Source organism: Bos javanicus, chromosome 10 (genome assembly GCF_032452875.1).
Source record: "Bos javanicus breed banteng chromosome 10, ARS-OSU_banteng_1.0, whole genome shotgun sequence".
Classification (NCBI taxonomy): domain Eukaryota; kingdom Metazoa; phylum Chordata; class Mammalia; order Artiodactyla; family Bovidae; genus Bos; species Bos javanicus.
The window spans coordinates 19,419,344-19,444,675 of record NC_083877.1 but is presented as its reverse complement, the minus strand read 5'-3'; the positions used below and the strand labels follow the sequence as shown (position 1 = coordinate 19,444,675).

The 25,332-nt window shown below is 44.4% G+C and overlaps 1 protein-coding gene across 2 annotated transcripts in view; it reads left to right on the top strand.

The window, feature by feature from the left end:
- Positions 1 to 7,952: 7,952 nt before the first annotated feature.
- The window catches only part of ADPGK (ADP dependent glucokinase), a 33,109-nt gene continuing 15,729 nt past the window's right edge, over positions 7,953 to 25,332 (top strand). Inside the window, exons 1-3 of one of the 2 annotated variants that reach the window (XM_061430294.1) lie at positions 7,953 to 8,265; positions 16,425 to 16,650; positions 20,124 to 20,186. In XM_061430294.1, coding sequence (XP_061286278.1) covers positions 8,033 to 8,265; positions 16,425 to 16,650; positions 20,124 to 20,186 — 522 coding nt within the window. In that variant the 5' untranslated portion in view covers positions 7,953 to 8,032. The remainder of the gene's footprint in view (positions 8,266 to 16,424; positions 16,651 to 20,123; positions 20,187 to 25,332) is intronic. The other variant, XM_061430293.1, reaches the window with a different exon arrangement.

Below are 25,332 nucleotides of genomic sequence, written 5' to 3'. Positions count from 1 at the left end.
ACATACTGTAGTCTTAGGAAATACAACTCAATACTGAAAAGATGTCAGTCCTCCCCAAATGAAACTGATGAAAATCTTAACTGATTTTTTGGTTTTGTTTTGTTGTTGTTGACAAGTCAATTTGAAAATGTATTCAGAAATGAAAAGAAGGCCAAGGATAGCCAAGCTGCTCTTGCAAACTAAGGTTAAAAAATTTACATTCTCATATCAAAATAGTGAGGTGCTGGTATGAGGATAAATGAATAGACCAATGGAGCAGAATAAAGAGCCTCAAAACAGATCCACGTATATGTAGATAATTGATATTGGACAAAAGTGGGAATGCAGAGTTGTTGAGAAATGACCAATAAAAGGCACTGTGCCAATTGGGTATCTGTAAAAATTCCCGCCACAACATACAAAAATCGGTTTCAAAGTGGATTAAACATATAAACTTGAAACATAAAAACTTACACCTCTGAAAAGGAGAATAGGTGAATATTTATTTTCATGACCCCAAGTAAGGAACTATTTTTTAAAACAGTAACAAAAAGTACCAATGACAAAGGAGAAGGCAACAATAAAAAGGAAGAAACTGTTAACTACATTAAAATTAAGAACTTTATTCACTAAAGACATTATGAAGAAAATGAAAAAACAAGCGACAGGGGTGGAGGATGAGATATTCATAACTAACAGATAAAACCTTGTCAGAACCACAGGCAGATATCACTGCACATCCGATAGAATGGCAAAATGTTAAGAATCTGTTGGTATGTATTTGGAGCAACAGAAACTCATATGCTGCCAGTGGGAGGGTAAACTGATGGATCACTTGGAAAGATGTCTTATATTATCTAGTGAAGTTGAGGAGGACAAGGGTGAGCATATGACTCAGAAATTTCACTCTTAGTGTCCACCCTAAAGGAGCATCTGTATATGCATATCAGAAGTGTGTGCAGAGCAGTATTATACATAATGGGAAAACACTGGGAAAATTACAAATGTCCTACACACAGTAAAGTTGATAAATGAACTGTCATATTTTCATTCAGTGGAATATTGTACAGGTGCTGAGCAGCTAAAAATTAGAAAAGGCCACTTGTACAGTGATCCATGCAGAGATGCCAGTCCTCCTTAAAGTGAGAGAGTGGCAGTCCAGGAAGCCTGAGAAGAAAATTAAATATAGTTCTCAAGAACCAATCAGAGCAATGGCAGGGAGTGTTTGGGCACGTGTCAACATGTAGCAGACATGTGGTAGGCTCTTTTAGAATAACTCTATTGCCCGCAACCATTTGGTAAAGTAGGAATTATTTTGCAGGTAAAGAAACTGAGGAACAGAAAGGTTAAATGACTTGCCTGAGGTCACACAGATAGTGGATGGCAGAAGTGGAGTTTTTAAACCAAGCATCAGGGACTTCCCTGGTTGCCCAGTGGTTAAGACTCCTCGCTTCTAATGCAGCAGCCATGGGATCAATCCCTGGTCTGGGATCTAAGATCCCCCACATGCCATGTAATTTGGCCAAAAACAAACAACAACCGGAAAACACACACACACACACACACACACACACAGGCATCAAGCCCCACAATCTCTCCATTTAAGTAGAAACTGGTGGTTGCCTGGCAACAAGCATTCACTGCCTCTCTTTTCTTTCAGAGCCCTGATTTGATTCTTTCAAAGCCATCATGATTTTGTCATCAGGTACTCCCGCCTTTCTGCTGTCCCCTAGGGATGGCAGAGCAAAAGACAGAACAAGTCTGAGCCCCTGATGACTGGAGAGCAGAGGTGTCCTGCCAGATCAGTTTTTGCTTCCTTTCATTTATTTTTTTTCTTTATGTTAGTTTGGAAAACAACTCTCGAAGGCAGAATGCTTCAAGAATGGTTAAGGTTCTTGAATTAAGAAGGAAATGCAGTTTGAAGGCACAGTTTCCATTTCCTTCCAAACATATGCTGCAAGGGTTTCAGAACCCAAATCAGAACTATAGCATATACTGCACGATGCGTGACAGGGCTGGTGGACACGACCTGCAGAGGAACACGGAGCAGGAGGGCCTGTGCACTCGAAAAGGCTGCACAGGCAGTGTTTGTCTATTTTTAAAAGTATTTATATATGTATTTGGCTGCGTTGAGTCTTAGTTGAGGCACATGGGATCTTCACTGCGGTGTGAGGGCTCTCTAGTTGTGGCACATGGGCTCAGTAACTGCAGCACAGGGGCCTATTTGCCCCATGGCATGCGGAATCTTAGTTCCCCGACCAGGGATCAAACCTGAGTCCTCTGCATTGGAAAGCAGATTCCCTAGACCACCAGGGAAGTCCCCAGGCAGTGTGATGGTGGTATTCCAGGGAGCCTGAGGTGCCCAGACAGCACCATGGGACCAGCCCGTGCTTCCCCTGCCTGCTGACTAGTTTGCCCTGTGAAGCTCTTGGGTCCCTGCCAGACAGAAATACTGCACCTCCCACTTTCCCCTGCTCAGCACTCTCTCTGAGCAATTCATCCTGAAGTGTAAACGTAGGACCACTGCATCGTTACAATAGTGTTACACACTAAGAAGTTCCCAACCCATGCAGCAAGGTTTGGTCACTGGCAAGGAACCAGCACACCTCTCTTCACTGCTTTGCTGCCACCATTCTTGTCACCCAGCTCCTTGCCTCCAAGGGCGCCGCCTCGCCCCAGGCAGAAGCCCAGCCTCTGTTTTGCTGGTTTCCTCCTGATTCAGCTTAGGGAGGAGGATGTCTGATGGCCTGAGAGCTCTGGCTCCAGACACAAAGCCTGCTCTTTTCGGATCCCAGGATCCTTTATTCCTTCTTTTTTGTCTCCTGGGAGTTTTCTACAACCGTCAAAGCTGTGCTCTGATGCTGGCCTTCGGGTGTGACCTGTGTTGGGTGATGTCCCCGGCATCAGCAAAGGCCTTGACACAGTATGGACTTCAGCGAGCACCTTGGATCAAACCCTAGAGGCTTGAAACTATGGGAAAAGTGGGTTATCCCAGCTTTCATGAGGCCTGTTTGGTCCTACTTTAGTTTCTATTCCAAATGTGGGAACAAACTTGCTTCTTAAAACCCTTCAGGTAACATAGGTTGTGTGTTGACTGGTGTTTATGTCAAGGCTAAGGACTGTGCAATGGCAACCCACTCCAGTACTCTTGACTGGAAAATCCCTTGCTACAGTCCATGGGGTCGCTAAGAGTCGGATAGGACTGAGCGACTTCACTTTCACTTTTCACTTTCACGCATTGGAGAAGAAAATGGCAACCCACTCCAGTGTTCTTGCCTGGAGAATCCCAGGGACAGCAGGGCCTGATGGGCTGCCGTCTATGGGGTCGCACAGAGTTGGACACGACTGAAGCGACTTAGCAGTAGCAGCAGCAAGGACTGTGCATGTGTTAGTTGCTAGTTGCTCAGTGCTCAGACTCTTTGCGACCTCATGGACAGCAGTCCTCCAGGCTCCTCTGTCCATGGGATTCTCTAGGCAAGAACACTGGAGTGGGTTGTCATTCCCTTCTCCAGGGGATCTTCCCAACCCAGGGATCAAACCAGGTCTCCCACATTGTAGGCAGAGTCTTTAACCTCTGAGCCATCAAGGAAGACCTTGCCTTAAGCTAATTTGGGACTGACAGGATTCTGCTAACTTCTTATATAAATATGGGATCTGCTCTTTGGCCTTCCAGGTCAGGGTCTTGGGTGGGACACCTGTAGCCTCCATCTGCCTCTGAATTTTCTGAAATAAAGTTGCTTTTTGCTCTCATTTCAAGGTCCTCAGAGAGATAACCAATAACAAAGGCCATGTCTGGAAGCAATTTGGGTTGGGGGAAGGGTGCCTTGAGGTTTGTACAGTCCTTTTCTATTTGTTCAGAACTGGGCAGCCCCGCCTATCTACTTAGGGCTGTTTTGTATAACTGCCCCCAGAAATCTAACTTCAAGAAAAACAATTGGCTTGTAAAGCATTCCAGAGTCATTAAACAGATCAATGATCAAAATCTGAAATGACTATTGCTCACTAATGAAATCTTTCAAGAGGAACTGTAGTGCCAAGAACACTGAATGCCTGCCCCTGAGCCCCTAGTGAGTAGAAGGAATCAAGGCCCCTGTGACTGTTATGAGACCAGAAGCCGCAACAGCCTCCACCATGACGGGCAATGCTCACTCATATTCTTCAATTCCTGCAGCTCCTGCCTCTAATTCTCAGTTAGAATTAGGCGAGCACCGCGTCCAACCTTATTACCATCCACAATGCAAACTGACACTGAACCACCAACCAATAGGAGCCACAGAGCATCTCTAGCTTGCTGCTGTTGCCCACGGAGTATTAGCACCCTGTCTGGACTTTTTGTTTTGCCTCACCTCGTGGAATGTGGGGTCTTAGTTCTCCAATCAGGGATCCAATCCAAGCTGCCTGCACTGTGAAGCTCAGAGTCTTAACCACTGAACCACCAAAGAAGTCCCGTTTGGACTTTTACAGGAGAAATCAACTTCCGTTTTGTTCAAGCTGCTGTTGTTTGTTACCAGCCTGGGTTCTTGAACCCTTTAATCAACAGAAATTATTGAGAGGCCAGACAAGAAATTCAGGCAAGGCTTTACTGGAACTCATGATGTAGCACAAGGCAGTGAAGACAATTAACAGGTGCCTTTGCTGGCTCTCTAAGGGAGGACGGGTGAGCTGGTCCCTCAAGAGGGGGAGGGTAAGGGTGGATTGGTGGGTCTGGTTGGAAGGTTGGCTCAGGTGGTTTGCCCACCCTCTTCGTGGTGCTGTTTGCAGGGATCACATGCAGTACTCTGGTTTGGCTCCCGGCACCTCAGAAGTGGCAGCTGCAAAGGGCAGGAGAATGGGAGAGGGTTGGATTGGGAACTGGTTGGATGCAAACTGGTGTATATAGGATGGATAAACAACAAGGTCCTGCTGTATATCACAGGGAACTATATTCAATATCCTGAGGTAAGCCATAATGGAAAAGAATATGAAAAAGGATGTACATATTATGTATAACTGAGTCCCTTTCTGTGTATGGGTAATTAATATAACACTGTAATTCAACTATACTTCAATTAAAAAAAAGCGGGGGGTGGGGGGGGGGCTGTGCTTCCTTGGTGGTTCAGCTGGTAAAGAATCTGCCTGCAATACAGGAGACCCGGATTCAATCCCTGGGGAGGGAAGATTCCCTGGAGAAGGGAATGGCTACACACTCCAGTATTCTTGCCTGGGAAATGCCAAGGACAGAGGAGCCCGGTAGGCTACAATTCATGGAGTCACAGAGTCAGACACCACTGAGCAACTAACACTTTCACTTTCAATAAAAAATATATTTTAAAAAATTAACTAAATTTAAAAAAAGAAGTGGCAGTTGTGTTTTGGCCGTTTTGTATCTTATAGTTCATAATTTGCCTGACTCCCCTGAAAATAACTGAATATAAAAATATTCAGTTATTTTTAGTCCCTCTTAGTTTCTTCGGAGAAGGCAATGGCACCTCACTCCAGTACTCTTGCCTGGAAAATCCCATGGATGGAGGAGCCTGGTAGGCTTCAGTCCATGGGGTCGCTGAGGGTTGGACACGACTGAGCGACTTCACTTTCACTTTTCACTTTCATGCATTGGAGAAGGAAATGGCAACCCACTCCAGTGTTCTTGCCTGGAGAATCCCAGGGACGGGGGAGCCTGGAGGGCTGCCATCTATGGGGTCGAACAGAGTCGGACACGACTAAAGCGACTTAGCAGCAGCAGCAGCATAGTTTCTTTGTATTCTGTTTCTCCAGGAGGAGGAGAGGAGACATTTGTCCAGGTAAAAGGACCGCAGTAAAGGGTCCCAGATTCTACCCTCAGTTTTGCCTCTGTGAGTAAAGCTCAAATTCTAGTATATTTGAAAGTTGCTAATATAGTAGATCTTAAAAGTCCTGCAAGAAAAAAAAAAGAAAATTGTTATGCAGGTGATAAATGTTCACTAAACTTATTATGGTAATCATTGCACAAAATGTATATGTAATACACCTTAAACTTGTACAATGTTATATGCCAATTATATCTCAATAAAACTAGAGGGGGAAAAAGTTCTGGCAAGCCTGCTGCTGCTGCTGCTAAGTCGCTTCAGTTGTGTCCGACTCTGCGCTACCCTATAGATGGCAGCCCACCAGGCTCCCCCATCCCTGGGATTCTCCAGGCAATAACACTGGAGTGGGTTGCCATTTCCTTCTCCAATGCATGAAAGTAAAAAGTGAAAGTGAAGTCATTCAGTCGTGTCCGACTCTTAGTGACCCCATGGACTGCAGCCCACCAGGCTCCTCCGTCCTTGGGATTTTCCAGGCAAGAGTACTGGAGTGGGGTGCCATTAGGAAAAAGCAAAAGAATTTAGTACAAAGTGCTGGCAGCTTAGCAAGTCTTCTGGGAGCCAGAAGGGAAGGCCCCAGGTGGCTTTCTCTTTACATCACTTTTCCTCTTCCTCTAAGCTTGTTTGCTCCATGGTCTTCCCACAGTTCAGCTTCCTCAGCTCCCCCCCTAAAACTCCACCTTGGGAATTTGTTTAACTGGCCCTATCTCACCTTCAACGTTACATGACCTTGGAGATCCACAACCCAAACCGACTAGCTACAGACTCTTGACTCTTGGCTCAAATTCTCAGTGGAGAGCTCTGGCCAGTGAATTCACTGCTTTTGAATTACGTGCTGGTTCAGTCACTTATAGGGTGGTAGGAAAACCTGCTCACTGGGGGTCATGTGGGGGAACAGTTTCTCTGGGAACTAACTGACATGTCTCCCTGAGGTGAGAGAAGGGGCAGGTAACTCTAGTGAAGACAGCTTCACACAGATCTCACTGGCTCCTTTCCTTTCTGTAATAGCCCAGATCTCTTCCTGTGTGAACATCTCCTTTGAAAGGGATGTTATGGTCAGGTGGGCTGGGTGGGGTGAGACAGGGAGGGTAGATGACCAGGATAAGGATATGCTGGGGGAAATGAAGCCAAATGCCCAAGATCAAAGCTAGAGAAATAAAGAACCACTGCCAAGTCCAAAGGTCAGGAGCAGAGTGGAAAATCGGACGCAGAGCCAAGGTCAGGAGCCAGCAGAACTGGAAAAATGGAAACCATCCAGGAACAAGACCAGGCCTGGCAAGACGACTGCTGAGAATGAGCTGGCAGTAAGCCTAGCTTCACTGACTCTCAACCGAGGCTCACACACAGAAGAGTCATAGTGAAGACAGGGTCTGCTGGGTGTAAGTCATGTTACTAAAGGAGAAGAAGAAACCAGGGTTTCTTAACGCATGTCCAAAACCCCTTGTGTTGTACACAAGATTGTGTGCATGTGTACATGTTCTGAGGTTGTTAAAGGGAACAGCGCCCCCAAAGGGTTATTTTAAGGTTCGAAGCTGATCATCCAGCGAGGACAATCCCTGCGGACTCCCCTCAGTCTCGGCAAACGCCCCCAAGCAGCTGCAGGTCTCGGTCACCCTCCAAAGGGACAGAATCCCCCTGCCACTCGTGTCCCCAAGGGCTCACAAGCAGCGCCGCTGCCATCGTATTCCTTCGGGGAGGGCCAAGCCCCGGGTCTGAAAGAGGGTGAGCTTAGTTAACAATGGAGGATGGACAGACTGGCAGAGGGACAGATTAAAACAGGGGGAGTGTGATTTGTGCCCCTCCGAGGAACTGCGGGTTCAGCTCAAATGGGAACACCGACCGGCTCAAAGACTGACACGAGGTTTACCCGCTTCTTCAAAATCGGTCTGGTTCATCCTACTGGGAAAACAAACGGATCCTTGCCTCTCTATTTTTGGGTACGAATGGAGTTCTGGGAAAAGGTACAGCGCCTGGACAAGCATTATGGCCTTTGTCCAACCTCCCTCAGTGCCTCAAAACCGCGCGCGCCCCCAAGAGCTAAAATTCGGACCAAGGAAGAGGAGTCTCCGCCCCTCTGTTAAGTCCACCTCCCCGCGGCGCCCCGCCCATCCGAGGGACCACGACGCGCCGGCGTGACGTGGCGCGCGAGTCTACGTCGGCGCGTGCTGAGCCCGGAAGAGGCGCGGGCTGGGCAAGGAGGTGTTCGCCGCCGCTTCCACGCCTCTGTCTCCATGGCGCTGTGGCGCGGCTCCGCGTACGCTGGCTTCCTGGCGCTCGCGGTGGGCTGCGTCTTCCTGCTGGAGCCGCAGCTGCCGGGGTCGGCCCTGCGCTCGCTGTGGAGTTCGCTGCAGCTGGGGCCCGCGCCCGCGCCCCCAGGAGTCGGCTCCCCTGAGGGCCGGTTGGCAGCCGCCTGGGACGCGCTCATCGTGCGGCCGGCCCGGCGTTGGCGCCGCGTGGCCGTGGGGTGAGTGTCTGCGGGGCTTGCCTCTCTGGGCAAGCAGGCAAGTGTCTGCAGGAGGTGCGGGCTCTCTGGGCCTCTGAGGGCCGCCTTGCCGGAGGTCAGACGGCGTGGAAACAGATTCCTAGAGGTCCCCCGGAGGGCTCTTGGTGCTGGTGTCCACGCTACCTGCCTGGCGAGAAGCGTCGCACGTCTGGGACGAGCCCCATTCGTCACTGCTGCCGGGACTCAACCAGACTGCTTTTTCCTCTCGGCTGGCCCCTGCACCCTCCTCGTCTCGGTAGGACCAGCCCCTGCTGCTGCTGCTGCTAAGTCGCTTCAGTCGTGTCCGACTCTCTGCGACCCCATAGACGGCAGCCCACCAGGCTCCCCGTCCCTAGGATTCTCCAGGCAAGAACACTGGAGTGGGTTGCCATTTCCTTCTCCAATGCACGAAAGTGAAAAGTGAAAGTGAAGTCGCTCAGTCATGTCCAACTCTTCGCGACCCCATGGACTGCAGCCTACCAGGCTCCTCCGCCCATGGGATTTTCCAGGCAAGAGTACTGGAGTGGAGTGCCATCGCCCGTAAAACCAGCCTAATAGCCTCTTGGAAATCCCGCTCAGCCTGACTCCGTAAAGTTCAAGTCGCTTTCATTCCAATCTCTGCTCTTCTGGCGGCTACTCCTTTGCAGTCAAAAATGCTTGGTCTTTCCATTTTAGTGGCACCCTCTTGCTTCTGAACTACTTGAAGGTGTAGTCGCTGTCTTTAGCTGCTGAATTTCTTTCTTTACGCCTTGTTTTCGCTTCCTTAATGCCATAGTCTGGAGACCACCATTCTACTGAAACTTCACTCTCAAAGCTTATCTAAGCCTTGTGGGTTTTCATAATCAGCTTCCACTTTTAGTCTTCACTGTCAGCTCTCTGCAGCCTTCCACACGTTAAGCATGCCTTCTTGAAACTCTTCTTCCCCAGATTTCAATGACATTGCAATTTTAGGATTCTCTCGAATCACAGTGCCTCCTTTCTTTATATTCTCCTCTCGCGTGTAAGTAAATTATTCCCTCTACAAATTTTAGTTCTTGTCTAAGTTCGACGTGAATATCTTGCCACAGAAGCAGATCTTCTACCAAGTACGCTACTAGTTCTGTGAGTATTGGGACCACAAATTGAAAGTGAAAGTGAAGTCGCTCAGTCGTGTCCGACTCTGCGATCCCATGGACTGTAGCCTACCAGGCTCTTTCCTCCCTGGGATTCTCCAGGCAAGAGTACTGGAGTGGGGTGCCATTTCTTTCTTTAGGGGATCTTCCCAACCCAGGGATCGAACCCGGGTCTCCCGCATTCCAGGCAGATGCTTTAACCTCTGAGCCAAGCAGAGTTATCATGAAGATTAAATTATCTTTGTTATTTAGCATAGTATCTGCTTTAAAGAGCAGACAGCTAATGTTAGGTAGTATGCTGCTGCTAAGTCGCTTCAGTCGTGTCCAACTCTGTGCAACCCCATAGACAGCACCCCACTAGGCTCCTCTGTCCTTGGGATTCTCCAGGCAAGAACACTGGAGTGGGTTGCCATTTCCTTCTCCAATGCATGAAAGTGAAACGTGAAAGTGAAGTCGCTCAGTTGTGCCCGACTCTTAGCGACCCCATGGTGCAGCCTATCAGGCTCCTCTGTCCATGGGATTTTCCAGGCCAAGAGTACTGGAGTGGGGTGCCATTGCCTTCTCCGGTTAGGTAGTATATATATGTGTGTATATATATATGTGTATATATATATGTTAACATTTTTATTGATTCTTCAGGTGTATCTTCTTTTAACTCTTCTTTCAAGTTCAGGCACTTTCACCTGTATCCTTATCAGCTTAATTGTCCTCCCTGCTTTTGTGAGTCTTCAGTCAATTCATGGGCTTTCCAGGTGGTGCCGTGGTAAAGAATCTGCCTATCAATGTAGGAGATGCAAGAGACATGGGTTCGATCCCTGGGTTGGGTAGATCCCCTGGAGCTATTCTTGCTTGGCAAATCCCATGGACAGAGGAACCTGGTGGGCTACAGTCCATGGGGTTGCAAAGAGTCAGACATTCCTGAGCACACACTTTCAATAAATATTCATTAACTACATGGTATGCAGCAGGTCCATGCTAAGTTCTAAGAATCCAGGGATGAATGAAGCAAGGTCCCAGCCTCATTTTTTGGAAACAAATATATTCATTATTGTATTAGTTCACTCAGGCTGCCATAACAGAGGACCACAGACTAGGGGCTTAAATAGCAAAAATTTATTTTCTCAAAGTTCTCCAGGCTGATAATCCAAGAAGTCCTCTCTTTCAGACTTCTCGCTGTGTACTCATGCGGCCGTTACTCCATTCTTGAGCACTTGTGGTGTCTCTTCCTCCTCTTAAACTGACAGTAGTCCTATTGGATAATGGCTGCATATATGTGTACTCAGGCACGTCTGACTCTTTGTGACCCCAGGGGCTGTAGCTCACCAGTCTCCTCTGTCCAGGCAAGAAGACTGATGCCATTTCCTGCTCCAAGGCATCTTCCCAACCCAGGGATCGAACCCTCAGCTCCTTTGTCTCCAGCGCTCGCAGGCAGTTTTGTTTTTTTTTTTAAAACCACTGCACCACCTGGGAATCCTGCATAATGGCCTCATTTAACCTCAATTACTTCCTTAAATAGTCCCTGTCTCCACATATGGTCACATTTGTGGTCAGGGCTTCAATATGAACGGGGGGTGGGGTGGGGGGGGGTGGGAGAGAGGGACACAATGCTGTCCATAACAATTTAAAAAAGTGCTTTCTTGTGTCCCAGAGAATAACTAGTAATTCTTCCCAGGATGAGGTTTCAAGAGAATCTCCATCTAGAAGCTGACAATCCATTTACTATTGCTACATCACACATTACCCCACAACTTAGCTTAAACCAATGGTCATTTTATTCCATGATTCTGAGGTGCAGTTGGGCTCGGCTAGGCGATTCTCGTTTGGGGTTCCGTGCAGTTTCAGGCAGATGATGGCTGGGCCTGGGATCATCTCAAGGTGTTGGTTGATGTCATCAGCTGTGACCTCAGTCGTGGTTTTACCTGAACACATGCAGGCGGTTTCTCTTTGTAATTGTTCAGCTTTCTCACTGCAGGATGACTGGATTAGGGGAAGGAATTCCCCAAGAGGACCAGGCAGTAGCATTAATGCCTTTTATGACCTGACCTTAAAAGCACACAGTGTCACCTCTCCCATAGGCTCAGGTCCAAATGGTTTTGAGGAGAGGGGACAGAGAACACACCTGGGAGGGAGGGGCGTCAGCGTCTCATTGTAAAATGAACACGTGGGACGGGGCATCTTGTGGCCACCTCGGAAAATATATTCTGCTACGGTGACGTGCATGGGTCAGGCCCTGGAGAAAAAAAGAATTTATCCACAAGAACGCTGGGGAATCAGCCCACCTGGGAAGAGAGAACCAAATGTGAAAAGGTATTTGGCTTGTTTGGCAAGGTTGGTCCTGTGTTTAGGGCAAGGACTTTATGATAGATGTTGAGATGAATCTGAAAGGAGCCCTGTGTGTCAGTGTGGGTGATGGGAAAACCATGAAAGTTAATAAGCAGGTACGGTCCATGGAGTCGCAAAGAGCTGGACACGACTGAGCATGAATGGGCGTGCACACACACAATGATGCTAAGTTCTTTTCACAGACTTAACTGGAGGAGTGGAAAATTTGAGCAGTGGTTCTGACCTACTGACTGCTTCACATTATTTTTGTGGGTAACAGACTAATAAAGAGGAAAGTCTTGAAACCCTGACACTAGCTATGAAGCCATAGAGCTTTTTCTTGTTTGGCATTGGTGCTAAACAGGTGAGATTTGACAAGAGGCTAGATGTGGTAGAGTAAATAGAGGCAGTTGCAAATGACAAGTTCTTAGTATTGGGGATGTTATAACTTCATGTAGACAGATACAGATATTGTCAAGCTTTCCTGGTGGCTTAGTGGTAAAGAACCTGCCTGCAATGCAGGAGATGTGGGTTCAGTCCCTGGGGAAGGAAATGGCAGCCCACTCCAGTATACTTGCCTGGGAAATCCTATGGACAGAGGAGCCTGATGGGCTACAGTCCAGGGGTTGCACAAGAGTCAGACACAGCTTAGCATATATACTGACCTGCCCATGATCTCACAGCTGTCAAATGCCAGAGGTGCAGCTTAAACCTATTTGTGGCTCTAGGTGCCACATTGTTGCCATGAAGAGAGATTAAGAAAGGAACAAGTTTGTGGCGAAAGGTAACCAGTTTGGTTTCAGAGGGAAGAAATGTACATTCCTGTAGGATTATAGAGGAAGCTGAGCCCTCAGCTGCTGACAGCTAGAGGCTGTAGTTGAGGAGCATGGTCTCAATTTGGAGACTCCTGCACCTAGGTTGAGGCCAGAGGCTAGACAGCATCACCCAGGAAGAGAACAAGAAGGGAAGGCAAATGGCAGGGGCGGGGGGGAGGGGTGGGCACTGCCATGTAAGGGCCTGATGGGAAAGGACCAGAGAAATAAAGGAGTGGTTTCAAGGAGATGGTCAATGGCAAGCCCACACCACGTTTTTTTCTAAAACGTATGCTGCCTCCTCTGCTTCAGAGTCGGGCCCTGGTCCTCAGACTCGTTGGGCGCCTGATGAACCCTCATCCTAGCACTCACTCTCCCTCACCTGGCTTCACTCCGACCTTTGAAACCTGCCTTGCTCTTCTTGGACCATGTTCAGACTCTCCTAACTGGATCACCATTCCTGTTATATCCAGACACAAGGTTAATCCCTTCTTCTACGTCTTTGCTCCTATGGCTTTCAATATCAGATAAATCTGGGTTTGAGTGTGGGCTCCTCCAGTCATGACCTTGAAATGTTAGTTAACCCCCAGCCTTACTTTTCTCAGCTGAAAGCAGTGATGACTGCTTCCCTATCTTAGACTGTTTTGCAGATCGGTGTGGTCTGTCTGAAAATGCCTGCCTTCTTCTCTGTCCAGAGCATCATCCAGGGTGTGGCCCAAGGACTGCTGATCCTGCCCTCTTGGGTTTCTCTTCTCTGTGGTTGTGTATCTTAGAGCGATTATGATTAGCTTTCATACTAGCTCAGGCATAGTGTGAAAGCTGAAAAGAACCTTAGGAAACGTTTTACAGATGATAAAACAGAAGGGAGGTGATAAGAACCACCGTCCTTGTCTTTAAGGAATTTACAGACTAGAAGAAAGTATTCCTCTTTCCCACCCCAACCCGAAATCTCTGATAATATGCCTGGCAGCCCTGGCTCCCAGCGCCCTCTGCTAGTACAGCCACTTGTGTAGGCATTCAGCGTCTGTTACCTCATTTTACCTTCCAGTTCTTTTATCTGTGTCTGTGTTTTCTCAAAACTCACATTGTAATCTTTGATACATTTTTGTGAAATTCTACATAAGTGTCAAATGAACATAATTTTGTCTTCTGTTTTTTTTTTTGCTCCACCCTGACCACCCCCCTCCCATGGACGGAGGAGCCTGGTAGGCTGCAGTCCATGGGGTCACTAAGAGTCGGACACGATTAAGCAACTTCACTTTCACGCATTGGAGAAGGAAATGGCAACCCACTCCAGTGTTCTTGCCTGGAGAATCCCAGGGACGGGGGAGCAGCAGCAGACCACCCCCTCACACACACACACACACACACACACACACACACTTCTTTTCCCTATAAGTAGCGTGCTTGTTTACATTTTAGTATGCTGTTGAATTGATGTAAGTGCAGAGAAAGATTCCTGTTCTGTTTGAAGCATTATAAAATATAACTAGAAAGCAGAGGTAAAAGTACTTTGTTTGGTATCTGGCACATAGTAGGGTACAATTATTTTAATAGCTACCAAGTAAATTTTTTCCTATGATTTTCCTCTTTAGTATTCATGGGATGATTAGGTGGGGGTTGGAAAATGTTCCTATGGTAGTTATATTGTTTAAACTCAAAATTAGTTCAGTTGGGTTTCGTCTTGTGCTGCAAAATGTGCTAAATAGTGTTCTTTTTGGTTTTGTTTTTTGTAACTGAAACTTCCTCCATTCTCATCTTTAAGAAATCAAACTACTTAAGTTCTCAGCAGAACTAGATATGGAAGTGATGTGTTTATTGATGTCTATTTTGAAGTTGTTATTTCCAAATACGGGTACATCCCTTGGTATCTGAACCTTTGCTATGCAGACTCAGGACCCAGATCCATTTAGATACATTTATTTGAGGTAGGACTACTTCATGGAAATAATGTCCCACACTATCCAGACGTCTACTGTCTGAACATTGGGAGCCCCTGGAGTCCGAGAGCCAGGGATACCTGTATCCCTTTTAAGCTTCTCCCTTCAGACATCCAGTGTGGTGTCCAGTAGAAAGAAAGGACACTCGTGTGAGGTGGCACTGAGACCAGTTTACAAGGTGCGTTGGTTCGTATCCTGTAAGAAAGGAATGTCTTACGTGAGTAAGAACCTGCCACGTGCGTGTCAGTGTGTGTTATGTGCTTTGTATGAAAGGTGGACTCTTAGGCTATGCTTTCCCAGTTGACCAGAGTAATTATGTATGTTTGACTTCAAAAGAGTAAGACCATTTGAGTATTTAAATGCTGTATGGTAGGCAAAAACCTTTTCAAAAATGTGGGATTCATAGGAGAAGAGTTAATAATAGAATCTTAATGAGAATGTAGTCAGTTTTGTGTTGTGAGGAGGGCTGTGTCTCTTCCAGCCCTTGTAAACCTCCCTTGAGTGATGTAAATAATATCTACCCCACATGAGGACCTTTTAAGAATTATTTGTTCAGTTCTAAAAGTAATGTATGCTTATCAACATTAAAAATACATCTGATGAAAAATAAAATTCCTCTCCCTTACTGCAGTCTCTTTCCTCATCTTTAGAGCTGGCCACCATTAACGATTTGGTGATCAAGAGATTTTTAAAGGAGACTACAAGGGAGACATTGTAGTTATATATTACACACCAGAATCCAATCCATTGGGCCTTCTTGATTGATGAATTTACCTTCTGATTTCATGAAAAGTGAAAATGAAGTCACTCCGTTGTGTCCGACTCTTTGTAACTCCATGGACTGTAGCCTGTCAGGCTCCTCCGTCCGTGGGATTTTCCAGGCAAGAATACTGGAGTGGGGTGCCTTTTCCTTCTCCAGGGTATCTTCCCAACCCAGACTCTACCATCTGAGCTACCAGGGAAGCACACAACTTCTGGCTTCATAAATACTTGGAACTAACGTGGAAGGGCAGCCACCCTTGTCGCCCAAGGCTGTTTCATTTGGTCATCCAACCCCACTGGCAGGGATGGCAGAGGCAGGAATAAAGGTGCCCGGGGACCTCACCTACCTGCCCAAAGTATTTGGAACTTCTTTTTTAAGAAATGGCTTTTGGAAAACACACACACAAAACACTGAAAATGTAAGCCACAACTTCGGCATGTGTGCATGGGAGAGGTGGGGCCAGACAACCTTATGTGTATTTTATAAATCTGTAAGCATTAACCAGGTGACACCACACTGACTTCTTACTAGTCTTTAAAGTTCATGATGAACACCTGCCAAGTGTTGAGTTGTTACAAGGCTGCAGGTGCGCTTAAGTCTTTAAGCCATCACTCAGCTCTCAGTTTCACCGGGAAGTAGTCAGTGTATTTTACCACCATCCTCAGCTGTCTTTTGAGGGAAGGTGGCTTTCGACCAAAACTTGACTTTGCTTACTCTGTAGCAAGCAGTGGTCTTAAACATGTATTATCTTATTTAATCTTCACAACAGCCCTATGAGTTAAATACTCATATTACATGATTTTAGAGAGGAGGAAACTGAAGACAAAGAAATTGAAGTGACTTGCCCAGGTCACACAGCCAGGTTGAATCCAGTCTGGCTTTGCCATCATTTTCTCAGAAATGGTGTATTTGTGTTACGATGCTTTGTTCTGAAATGCTGAACACCTGTCTTCTCTCTTTGTAATGAGGGTAAAAGTTTATCAAGCTATTGCCGGGATAGACATACATATCCAGATAAAGTAATCCTCCTTCCACCATATGCTATTTGCTTTCCAGGTAGGGTTTCAGATCCACTACCTCTGTTTCCCTGTTTGAACACAGGCCTCTGAAACATTTCCCTGTTGTTAAATGCAAAGCTGTTGCCCCAGTGCTTCTGTTTGTCTCACACCATCTCTTCCTTCCTTCCTTCCAGCGTCAATGCCTGTGTAGACGTAGTGCTGTCAGGGGTGAAGCTCTTGCAGGCCCTTGGCTTGAGTCCTGGGAATGGGAAAGATCACAGCGAGCTGCATTCGAGGAATGATCTAGAAGAAGCCTTCGTTCACTTCATGGGGAAAGGAGCAGCTGCTGAACGCTTCTTCAGTGATAAGGAAACTTTCCATGACATTGCCCAGGTTGCATCAGAGTTCCCAGAAGCCCAGGTCTGTCTACCAGTGGTAAATTCAGATAGGGTGGGAAAAGATACTTTGTTTGTATGGTTTCTAGAAGCAACCAAGCAACTCTTCTCCAGTTCACCCATTGAGGGTGATTGTTGGCAATACAATTCTGTAGTGTTTTTCTCTTTTTGGAAAAATGTGTACCTGACCTTGCTTTAACTCTGCTGTTGCTAGTCATTTCACTTCAGCCAACGTTAATGGGCATACTTACTAAAATTTTAGCCCTGAGTTATCCATGAAATTGCTCTCTTTTCATGTTACTCAGGTTTAAAGTAGGAAAATGTCTACTCCAGAGTTGTCTGGGTACTGCTTGGCTGATACCTTGCAGTAATATTAATATGGCTCAGTTCTTCCTAAACCAAAAAAGGCCAAACCCGCAGAGAAATAGTGACAGTGTCACCCCTCCTTTCCCATATTGTGACAGTCAAAAATGTCTCCCAGCACGTCAGATGTTTCCAGGGTCAGGGAGAGAAGGGATGCAAAATCACCCTGATTGAGAACCTCTGGTCTAGTTTGGTGGCTCTCTGACCTGAATGTGCATCAGAGTCATGTGGAAGGTATTGAAACAGACTCCTGGGCCCCCCTTCCAGAGTTCTGATTAGTACTCGTGGGGTGGTCCCAAGAATTTACCCTTACAGCAAGTTTCCTGGTTATGTTGATGCTATTCTGAACACCTTGTTCTGAGACCCATTCGTCTACAGGGTGAAGACTGTCAGAGATAGAACTTAGGAGTCTCTACACCCACCGGGTGATCACAAACAAGGCTCTGGAGCCTGCATGGTCCAGACACTTCCTCAAGGCTCACACACCTCTTAAGGGCAGGATTTTGTTGTTTAAGCATCTCTTTTATGCCCACTGCATCTCATGAGCATCTCATCCCCAGTTTTTACCTAAAATCTTCTCTTACCCATCACCCCAGTCTGGATGTACTTCTCACTTGGGGAGCTCTTCAAGTTTTTTTTATTCTTTGGAAGCCACCCATTTGAACATTAGCAGTGGGCACAGGTATTTCCCAGCTGAGTTTCTCAAGGAGACAGCAAGCTGTTAAAACCTCACTTAGTCATTTTGATAGCTGAATTTGGTAGTGAGATTCTGATCTTTTTTTTTTTTTTTTTTGCTTTCTGTACATGCAGCATGGCTTGTGGGATCTCAGTTCCCCAGTGGAATCCTAATCACTGGACTACCAGGGAACTCCCAAGATTCTATCTTTTATGAAATAGTCTTGAAAGTTCTAACAAGATGGCAAATCTCCTGCTTAAAAGTCTTTAAGATTGTAGTATCTAAAATACCAATTTGCTTTCTGTTTAGTCTCTTTGGCCTTTTGTTTCATAATGCAGACATTTTTTCTACAGAAATTTTATCTATCTTTTACATCATCAAAATTATTTCTTAACATTGTAAAACCTAAAATGTGTTATTTATCTTCCACTAGTGTGACACTTCATTTGGTACTTTGTCAAACTCCCTTAAACTATAAGGCAGATGGACTGATAAACAGCAGTTAATAATAACTATTAAATGAAAACTCTAAAATCCATTACATGGAATCTTAATGTTTCCCTGGAATTTCTAGTAAATTCTTCTAACCATCAGAGTTAAATGGCCTTTAAACATGTTAAAAGGCCAGATTTCAGCCTGTGTATCACAGCGTTTCAAATTTATCTATAGAAAGCCATCACTGTCCCGTCTGAGCCCAGTGATACATCAGCACAAAACTTGATTGGACTAAAAGTGTTGTTGAGCATGTAGAATTGAGTTGTTTAGTCTGTGCCTCTTCATGGGGCTAGGGACTAGAGAGGTAAGCTGATAGCATTCAGTCCTCCCAGACAGGGCTGTTGATGCATTTTCTCAGCTTACATAATAGAGCATCAGAGCTTTATTTCCTGTTTGTCAGGTTTCCAGAGCATGTGAATCCATCCTTAGAACAAAGGAATACTAGAATTCTCTGCTCTTCTCCTTTAGTCCTCAGCTGAGAGATGGGGTGTGTCATCTTTTAGAACCCATTACCTTTCCTGATGCATCAGTGTGTGTTTCTTCCTTTCTCAAAATCTAGCAGCAGTTACTGAGCACTTACTGTAAGAAGACAGTCCTTGCCCTGAAGGAGCTAGACATGTCCCCAGATGACACTAGCTCACGAGGACAAGGGCTGTAGTGGAGGTCTGTTCTGAGTCTAGAGGTGGCAAGAAGCAAAGGATCCGTAATCCTCTCTAGAAGGAGGATTGTGGAGATGGAGGTGACCATAGGAAAAGGGCAACAGAAAGCAGTACAGAAGAGGTGACGTTACAGCTGATATTTGAAAAGTGATCCCTGACCAGTGAATGAGAAAGGGGAGGCATCCTAGTCAAAGCAGCAGCATGTGCTTAAAGGCATAGACACAGAGAGGAAGGCTTGGAGAGCTATAGACAGGTAGAAGCGGAAAGGAAAGCAGTGGACAGATAAAGACCCGTGTACTTCACTTAAGAGTTGGATTTTAAAACTGATTCAAGAAGATACATGTATCCCAGTGTTCACAGCAGCATTATTGATAGTTGCCAGGATAAGGAAGCAGCCTTAAGTGTCCATCAACAGATAAAGATGTGTGTGTGCACGTGCATGCATGTAATAGAATATTACTCAGCCCTGAAAAAGAATGAGATTTTGCCATTGTAGCAACATGAATGGACTTGGAGGGGATTGTGCTTAGTGAAATAAAGTCCGAGAAAGACAAATACTATATGTTATCACTTAGATATGGGGAGTCTAAAAAACACAACAAACTAGTGAATATAACAAAAAAGAAACAGATTCACAGATAAAGAGAACAAACTAGTGGTTATCAGTGAGGAGAGGAAAAGGGGGAAGGGGCAGTACAGGGGTAGGGGATTAAGAGGTACAAACTGTCAGGTATAAAATAAGCTACGGGGATATATTGTACAATATGGGGAATATAGAAAATATAATAACTATAAATGGGATGTAACTTTGAAAAGATGTGAATCACTACATTGTACCATTGTAACTTGTGTATCAAATATATATCAGGAAAAAAAATTGAGAGTTTTAGATCATTGTAGTATCGAATGATTTTCAGGAGGAGACTGACATAGTCATACACTCATTTTAGAAGGATCACAGTGCAGAAGGTAAAGTCGGTCCATACTTGTATTTCCTTTTGTTTCATGTATCTGTTCTGGCTGCCTGGAAGCTCAAAGCCAAGGTTGATCTACAGTTAAGGCAATTATACTGTTTTCCAAAGGTAGCAATTTGGTTTTTTTTTTTCACCTTTCCTTATAACTCATTGTCTCCTCATCTGTGGAGTTAATGTTTTTATTAACCCCATCTGTGTGTACTTGTTGTAAAGTCACCTCAAATTTTTTGGGGGGGAAAATGGAGTATAATTAAATAAATCAAAACATTATTAAGCTTGAGTAGCATAGTTATGTTAAAAAACTGCCTAATAACCTTGAACTGTCTTACAGCACTATGTAGGAGGAAATGCAGCTTTAATTGGACAGAAGTTTGCAGCCAACTCAGATTTAAAGGTAAGTCAGATTCCCAGATTAAAACCTATGTCCTTCACTAGTATTTCAGTAATTTTAGAGGCAATACTGAGTACCTGCCCATTCCTTAATTCAGTTTGCTTGGGATTCTTGTTAGGAATAGAGTCATCGAAGGAGAGGAGCGGTAGCTAATGATTCCTGAGTGTTTACTGCATGTCTGATGTTGTCTCCAGTGTGTGACGTAGATTACCTCATTTAATTCCTTTAATAACCTATAAGGTCATAGGTACTGTTGTTGGTACTGTTATTGTCATGCTTTCTATGTGAAGCTTGAGGCATAGAGAAGTTTACAGCTAGAACAATTGTATTAAACAAATAGAACAGTTGTAACCTCAGACCCCAGAGTCCATGTCCTCGAGTACCTTACCGTGTAGTCATTAAGAGCGTGTGGGCTCTGGAGTCAGTGCCTGAGGCTGGGGATTGTGCAGTGATGAGAGAAGACTTAGTTGGCTGATTCTTGAGGCTGGATCCAGAGTGTTAAAAACAAAGGCCACTGGATGGGGGTTGTTAGGGTCGTGTCTTCAAGTCTTAAACCATTTGGTTTAAGTAGAATTAAAATTACTGCTATTTTCAAAATAGCTTCTGAGTAAGAAGTTCTTTTGCTGGAAGTGGAATAGGTCCAAGAGGGAAAGCCAACAAGGAGGTTATTGCTGTTGTCTTATAAAAGCAATCATTTTACAGCAAGACCACAGCACTAGCCTCCTTGCTGACTTGGGCTCGAGTAGCCAGAAGAAGAGAAACATGTCTGTCTAAAGCCTAGTGGAATCACTTGGTGATAGACCATATGTAGGGACAAAGAAGGTAAGTTTAACGGAGATGGTTCTGAAGTAAATGAACTTGAGAAGTGCAGAATAGATGTGACTACTGACGATGGAGAGAGGGAACCATCAACAGTTCTTAGGGGTGCAGAATCAAAAGTGCAGAGACGGACCCAGAAACACAGATAAATGATCAACAGTGTGAGGGGACAAAATTCATATGGACCCACAGTGTACACCAAGGGATGGATGTGCTTAGATATAGAGAGCATATTTAAGTGTGGACATTCACATTTTTACAAGGATTAAAATTTTAATAAAAGATTACAGTGGGAAATTTTTTTAAGAGTCATTATCTTTATAGATAGTAATAAACTCCCAAACAAAGAATATTAGAAGTTCCAGAGCTGGTCTTTAGAAGTATTGCCAGCTAATGGATGAAAGAGAAGATCAATCATAAGCTCAATGGAAAGAACCCAGGCCCTTTGCATCAGAATCCTGGGCATTTGGGCCCTGAAAAGAACACCCTCTTGACCCTGAGAAGTAATTTAATTCTGTCCCTGGAAGTTCTAGGTTAGATGTTCCTTTCAGTATTTCCTCCTCTGAGACCAGTATTTGCTCTTGGTCACTAGGGAATCTGGGCCTGAGACCAGTCCAATTGGAAAGTATTCTGGTAAGAAAAAGGGGAAGGAAAAAAAAAAAAAGAGCCTGACCTTAATAAAAGATTGAGGGGAAGAAAAGGGTATCTGTTACTCCTTCATCAGATTGTTATGATCTTCACAATAATCTGATGGGTTTAGGTATTACCATCCTTTTAAAGAAAGGAGGTCCAGAGAGGTTAAGTAATGTGCCCAGGGTCACCCAGCTGATGCTGGGTGATAAAATAATAAAGCCAGGATTCAAACACCAGGCTCTGCCTTGACCTCACCACCCTATACTGCTGTCTCAGATTCAATTTAACTTGCTGAAATGCCTCTCAACATAACCAAGTGATCATCTAAAAACAACCACAGATTAGGGAGAAGGAAATGGCAACCCACTCCAGTATTCTTGCCTAGAGAATTCCGTGGACAGAGGAGCCTGGTGGGCTGCTGTCCATCGGGTTACACAGAGTCAGACATGACTGAAGCGACTTAGCATGCATGCATGCAGTGGAGAAGGAAATGGCAACCCACTCCAGTATTCTTGCCTGGAGAATCTCAGGGACAGAGGAGCCTGGTGGTGTGCAGACTACCGGGTTGCACAGTCAGACACGACTGAAGCGACTTAGCAGCAGCAGCAGCAGCAGCATTTTCCATAGGTAATAATAATCATTAACATTTTCATAGTTCTTACTGTTTCCCAGGCACTGTCGTAAGTGCTTTACTTTATATTAACCTATTTGATCCTCAAAAAGCCCTTGAGGGAAGTCGATTATTATCCGCATTTTGTAGATAGGAAAAATGAGGCATGAAGAAGTTAAAACTGTTCAAGGTCACATACCTAGTAAGGAGTGGAACTGGAATTTGAACCCAAGCCGTCTAGCTCCAGAGTCCATGTTGTTTCCAAGCAAACTATGTTGTGTCTCAGAAATAGACCCTGGTGGATATAATAAAGGCAGATGTTATGGAATGGTGAAATAGAAGCCAGATAGCAGAAGAGAACAGTGTCTTAACGAAATATATTTTGGAATTTAGCCAAGAAGGAGATGTTGGATCTTGTCAGATGCTGCTTCTGCATCTGTTGAGATGATTGTGTGGTTTTTGCTTTTTACTTTGGTAAATGGTAATTACCCTGATTTTTCAAATGTCAAACGAACCATGTATCCCAGAATAAACCTCACTTGCTTCTGATGTATTACCCTTTTTATATATTATTGGATTCAGTTTACTTACATTTTGTTTAAAATTTTTACATCAATTTCCCTGGGGGATATTGATCTGTATTTTTCTTTTCTCATATGTCTGTCTGGTTTTAATATGGGTAATACTGACCTAATAGAATGAATTGGGGAGTATTTTGATTTTTTTTTTAAAAGTGTTTGTGTAGAACTCACCAGTGAAGCCCTCCAGGCATAAAGTTTTTCTGCTGTTTGGTTGGTTTTTAGTGTTTTATTTTTCCATTTCACTTTGTTGTTTTTTGGGGAGGGGGGGTTAAAAAATTTTATTGGAGTATAGTTTATTTGCAGTGTGGTGTTAGTTTCAGGTGTACGACAAAGTATATCAGTTACACATATATTTACTATTTTTTTGAATTCTTTTCCCATGTAGAGGCCTGAAGTTTTTGATGTAGGAAGGTGTTTAATGATTTGATAAAAGGAAATTCAGATTATCTACTTCTTGAGTGTGCTTTGGTAGTTTTGTCTTTCAGGAAATGTGTCCATTTCATCTAAATTGTTGAATTTATTGACTTAAAGTTAATCATAATGTTCTTTTACTCCTTTAAGTCTGTGGAATGTGTAGTGATGTTCTGTCTTTCCTGAAACTGGTAATTTATATCTTTTTCTTTTTCCTTTTCCTTGATAAGTTTGGCTATTGGTTTATCAATTTTATTGATCTTTCCAATAAATAAAGAGCTTTCAGTTTCATTGATTTTTTTTCTTTTTTTTTCTTTTCTATTTCATTGGTTTCTATTTGTTTTTAATTTAACTTTCATTTTTTAGTTTCTTAAAAGTCGTGGCTAAGGTCACTGATTTGAGAACTTCCTTTGTTTTCTGATGCAGGGTGTTTAGTGCTGTAAACGTCCCCTTAAGTGCTGTTTTAGCTCTATCCCCCAGATTTTGATTCTTTTTTATTTTCATTCAATCCAGATGCTTTCTGATTTCCCTTTGATTTCTTGAGATGAGGTATTTAATAGCCTATCTTGTGGAATACTTAGAAGTGGTATTTAGTTTCTAAATATTGAGAGGGTTTCACATATCTGTATATTATTGATTTCTATTTTAATGCCATTGTGATCAGAGAACACGCTTTTCTGACTCCTGTTAAATTTATGGAGACTTATGGCCGTGCAGATAGTGTGCCTTGGTGAGCCCTTGGGTAGAGTGTTCCATCAGTGTCAGTTAGGCCAAGTCGATTGATTTCAAGTCTCCTGTAGTCTTCTGATTTTCAGTCTACTTGATTTATCTACTATTGAGAGAGAGAGATTGGCATCTCCCACAATAATTATGGACTTGTCTGTTTCCCTTGAAGTTCTGTGACTTTTTGGTTCATGTGTTTTTCAGCCTCTTTTTAGATGCATAACTGTGTAGAATTGTTTCATCCCTTTATGGACTGACATTTTTTTTTATCATTACCAGGGATAAAGAAAATAATTTCATAATATTCTTTGCTCTGTAATCAATTTTGATTAAAATAGCCTTTCCAGTTTCGATTAGTGTCATCGTGATGTATCCTTTCCCGTTCATCTGCTTTTAACCTGTCTGTGTCTGTATATTTAGAATGTGTTTCTTGTAAGGCAGTGTACAGTTGAGGCTGGATTTGTAGCGCACTCTGACATTCCTTATCTTTTTTTCTGGCTGCACTAGGCCTTTGTGGCTGTGCTCGGGCCTTCTCTAGTTGCTGCGGGGAGGGGCTGCTCTCCTGTGGTGCCCAGGCTTCTCTTGTTGCAGAGCAAGGGCTCCAGGGGCGCGGGCTCATTAGTTGTGGTGCATAGGCTTAGTGGTCCCTCAGCATGGGGGATCTCCCACCAGGGATCAAACCCACGTCCTCTGCATTGGCAGGCAGAGTCCTAACCACTGGACCATCAGGGAAGGCCTTCCTGCCTTTTAATTGGGGCATTTAGACCATTTTCATTTAGTGTCATTGTTGTTGTATCAGGTTAAATTTAAGTCTCACAGCTTGCTTCTTGTTTTCTTCCTGGTTGATTTAGGATTACTGATGTACATTTTTAGGTTATCACAGTCTGCTTTGAAGTGATATTATTAAACCACCAGATAGAGTTTAAGAACTTTACAGTAGTGTGCCTTCATTTTTCTCCTCCAGTCTCTATACTGTTGTCGGCATATATGTTACTTCAAGACAGACTATTCATCTCACACTATGCTGTTAATACTTTTCTTCAAATAGTTAATTCTCTTTAAAGACAGTTAAATAATAAAAAGATCTTACGTGCTTACACAGCGTACCATTCCTGGCATTCTTTATTTGTGTGTTTAGATTAGTATTTCCATCTGGTATTTTCCGTCTGCCTGAAGGATTTCCTTTCTTGTAGTACAGGTCTGCTGGTGATGAATTCTTTCAGATTCTGTATATCTCATTGTTGTTCAGTCAGTAAGTCCTGTCTGATTCTTTATGACTCCATGGACTGCAGCACCCAGGCTTCCCTGTCCTTCACTATCTCCTGGAGTTTGCTCAGACTCACGCGCATTGAGTCGGTGATGCCACCCAATC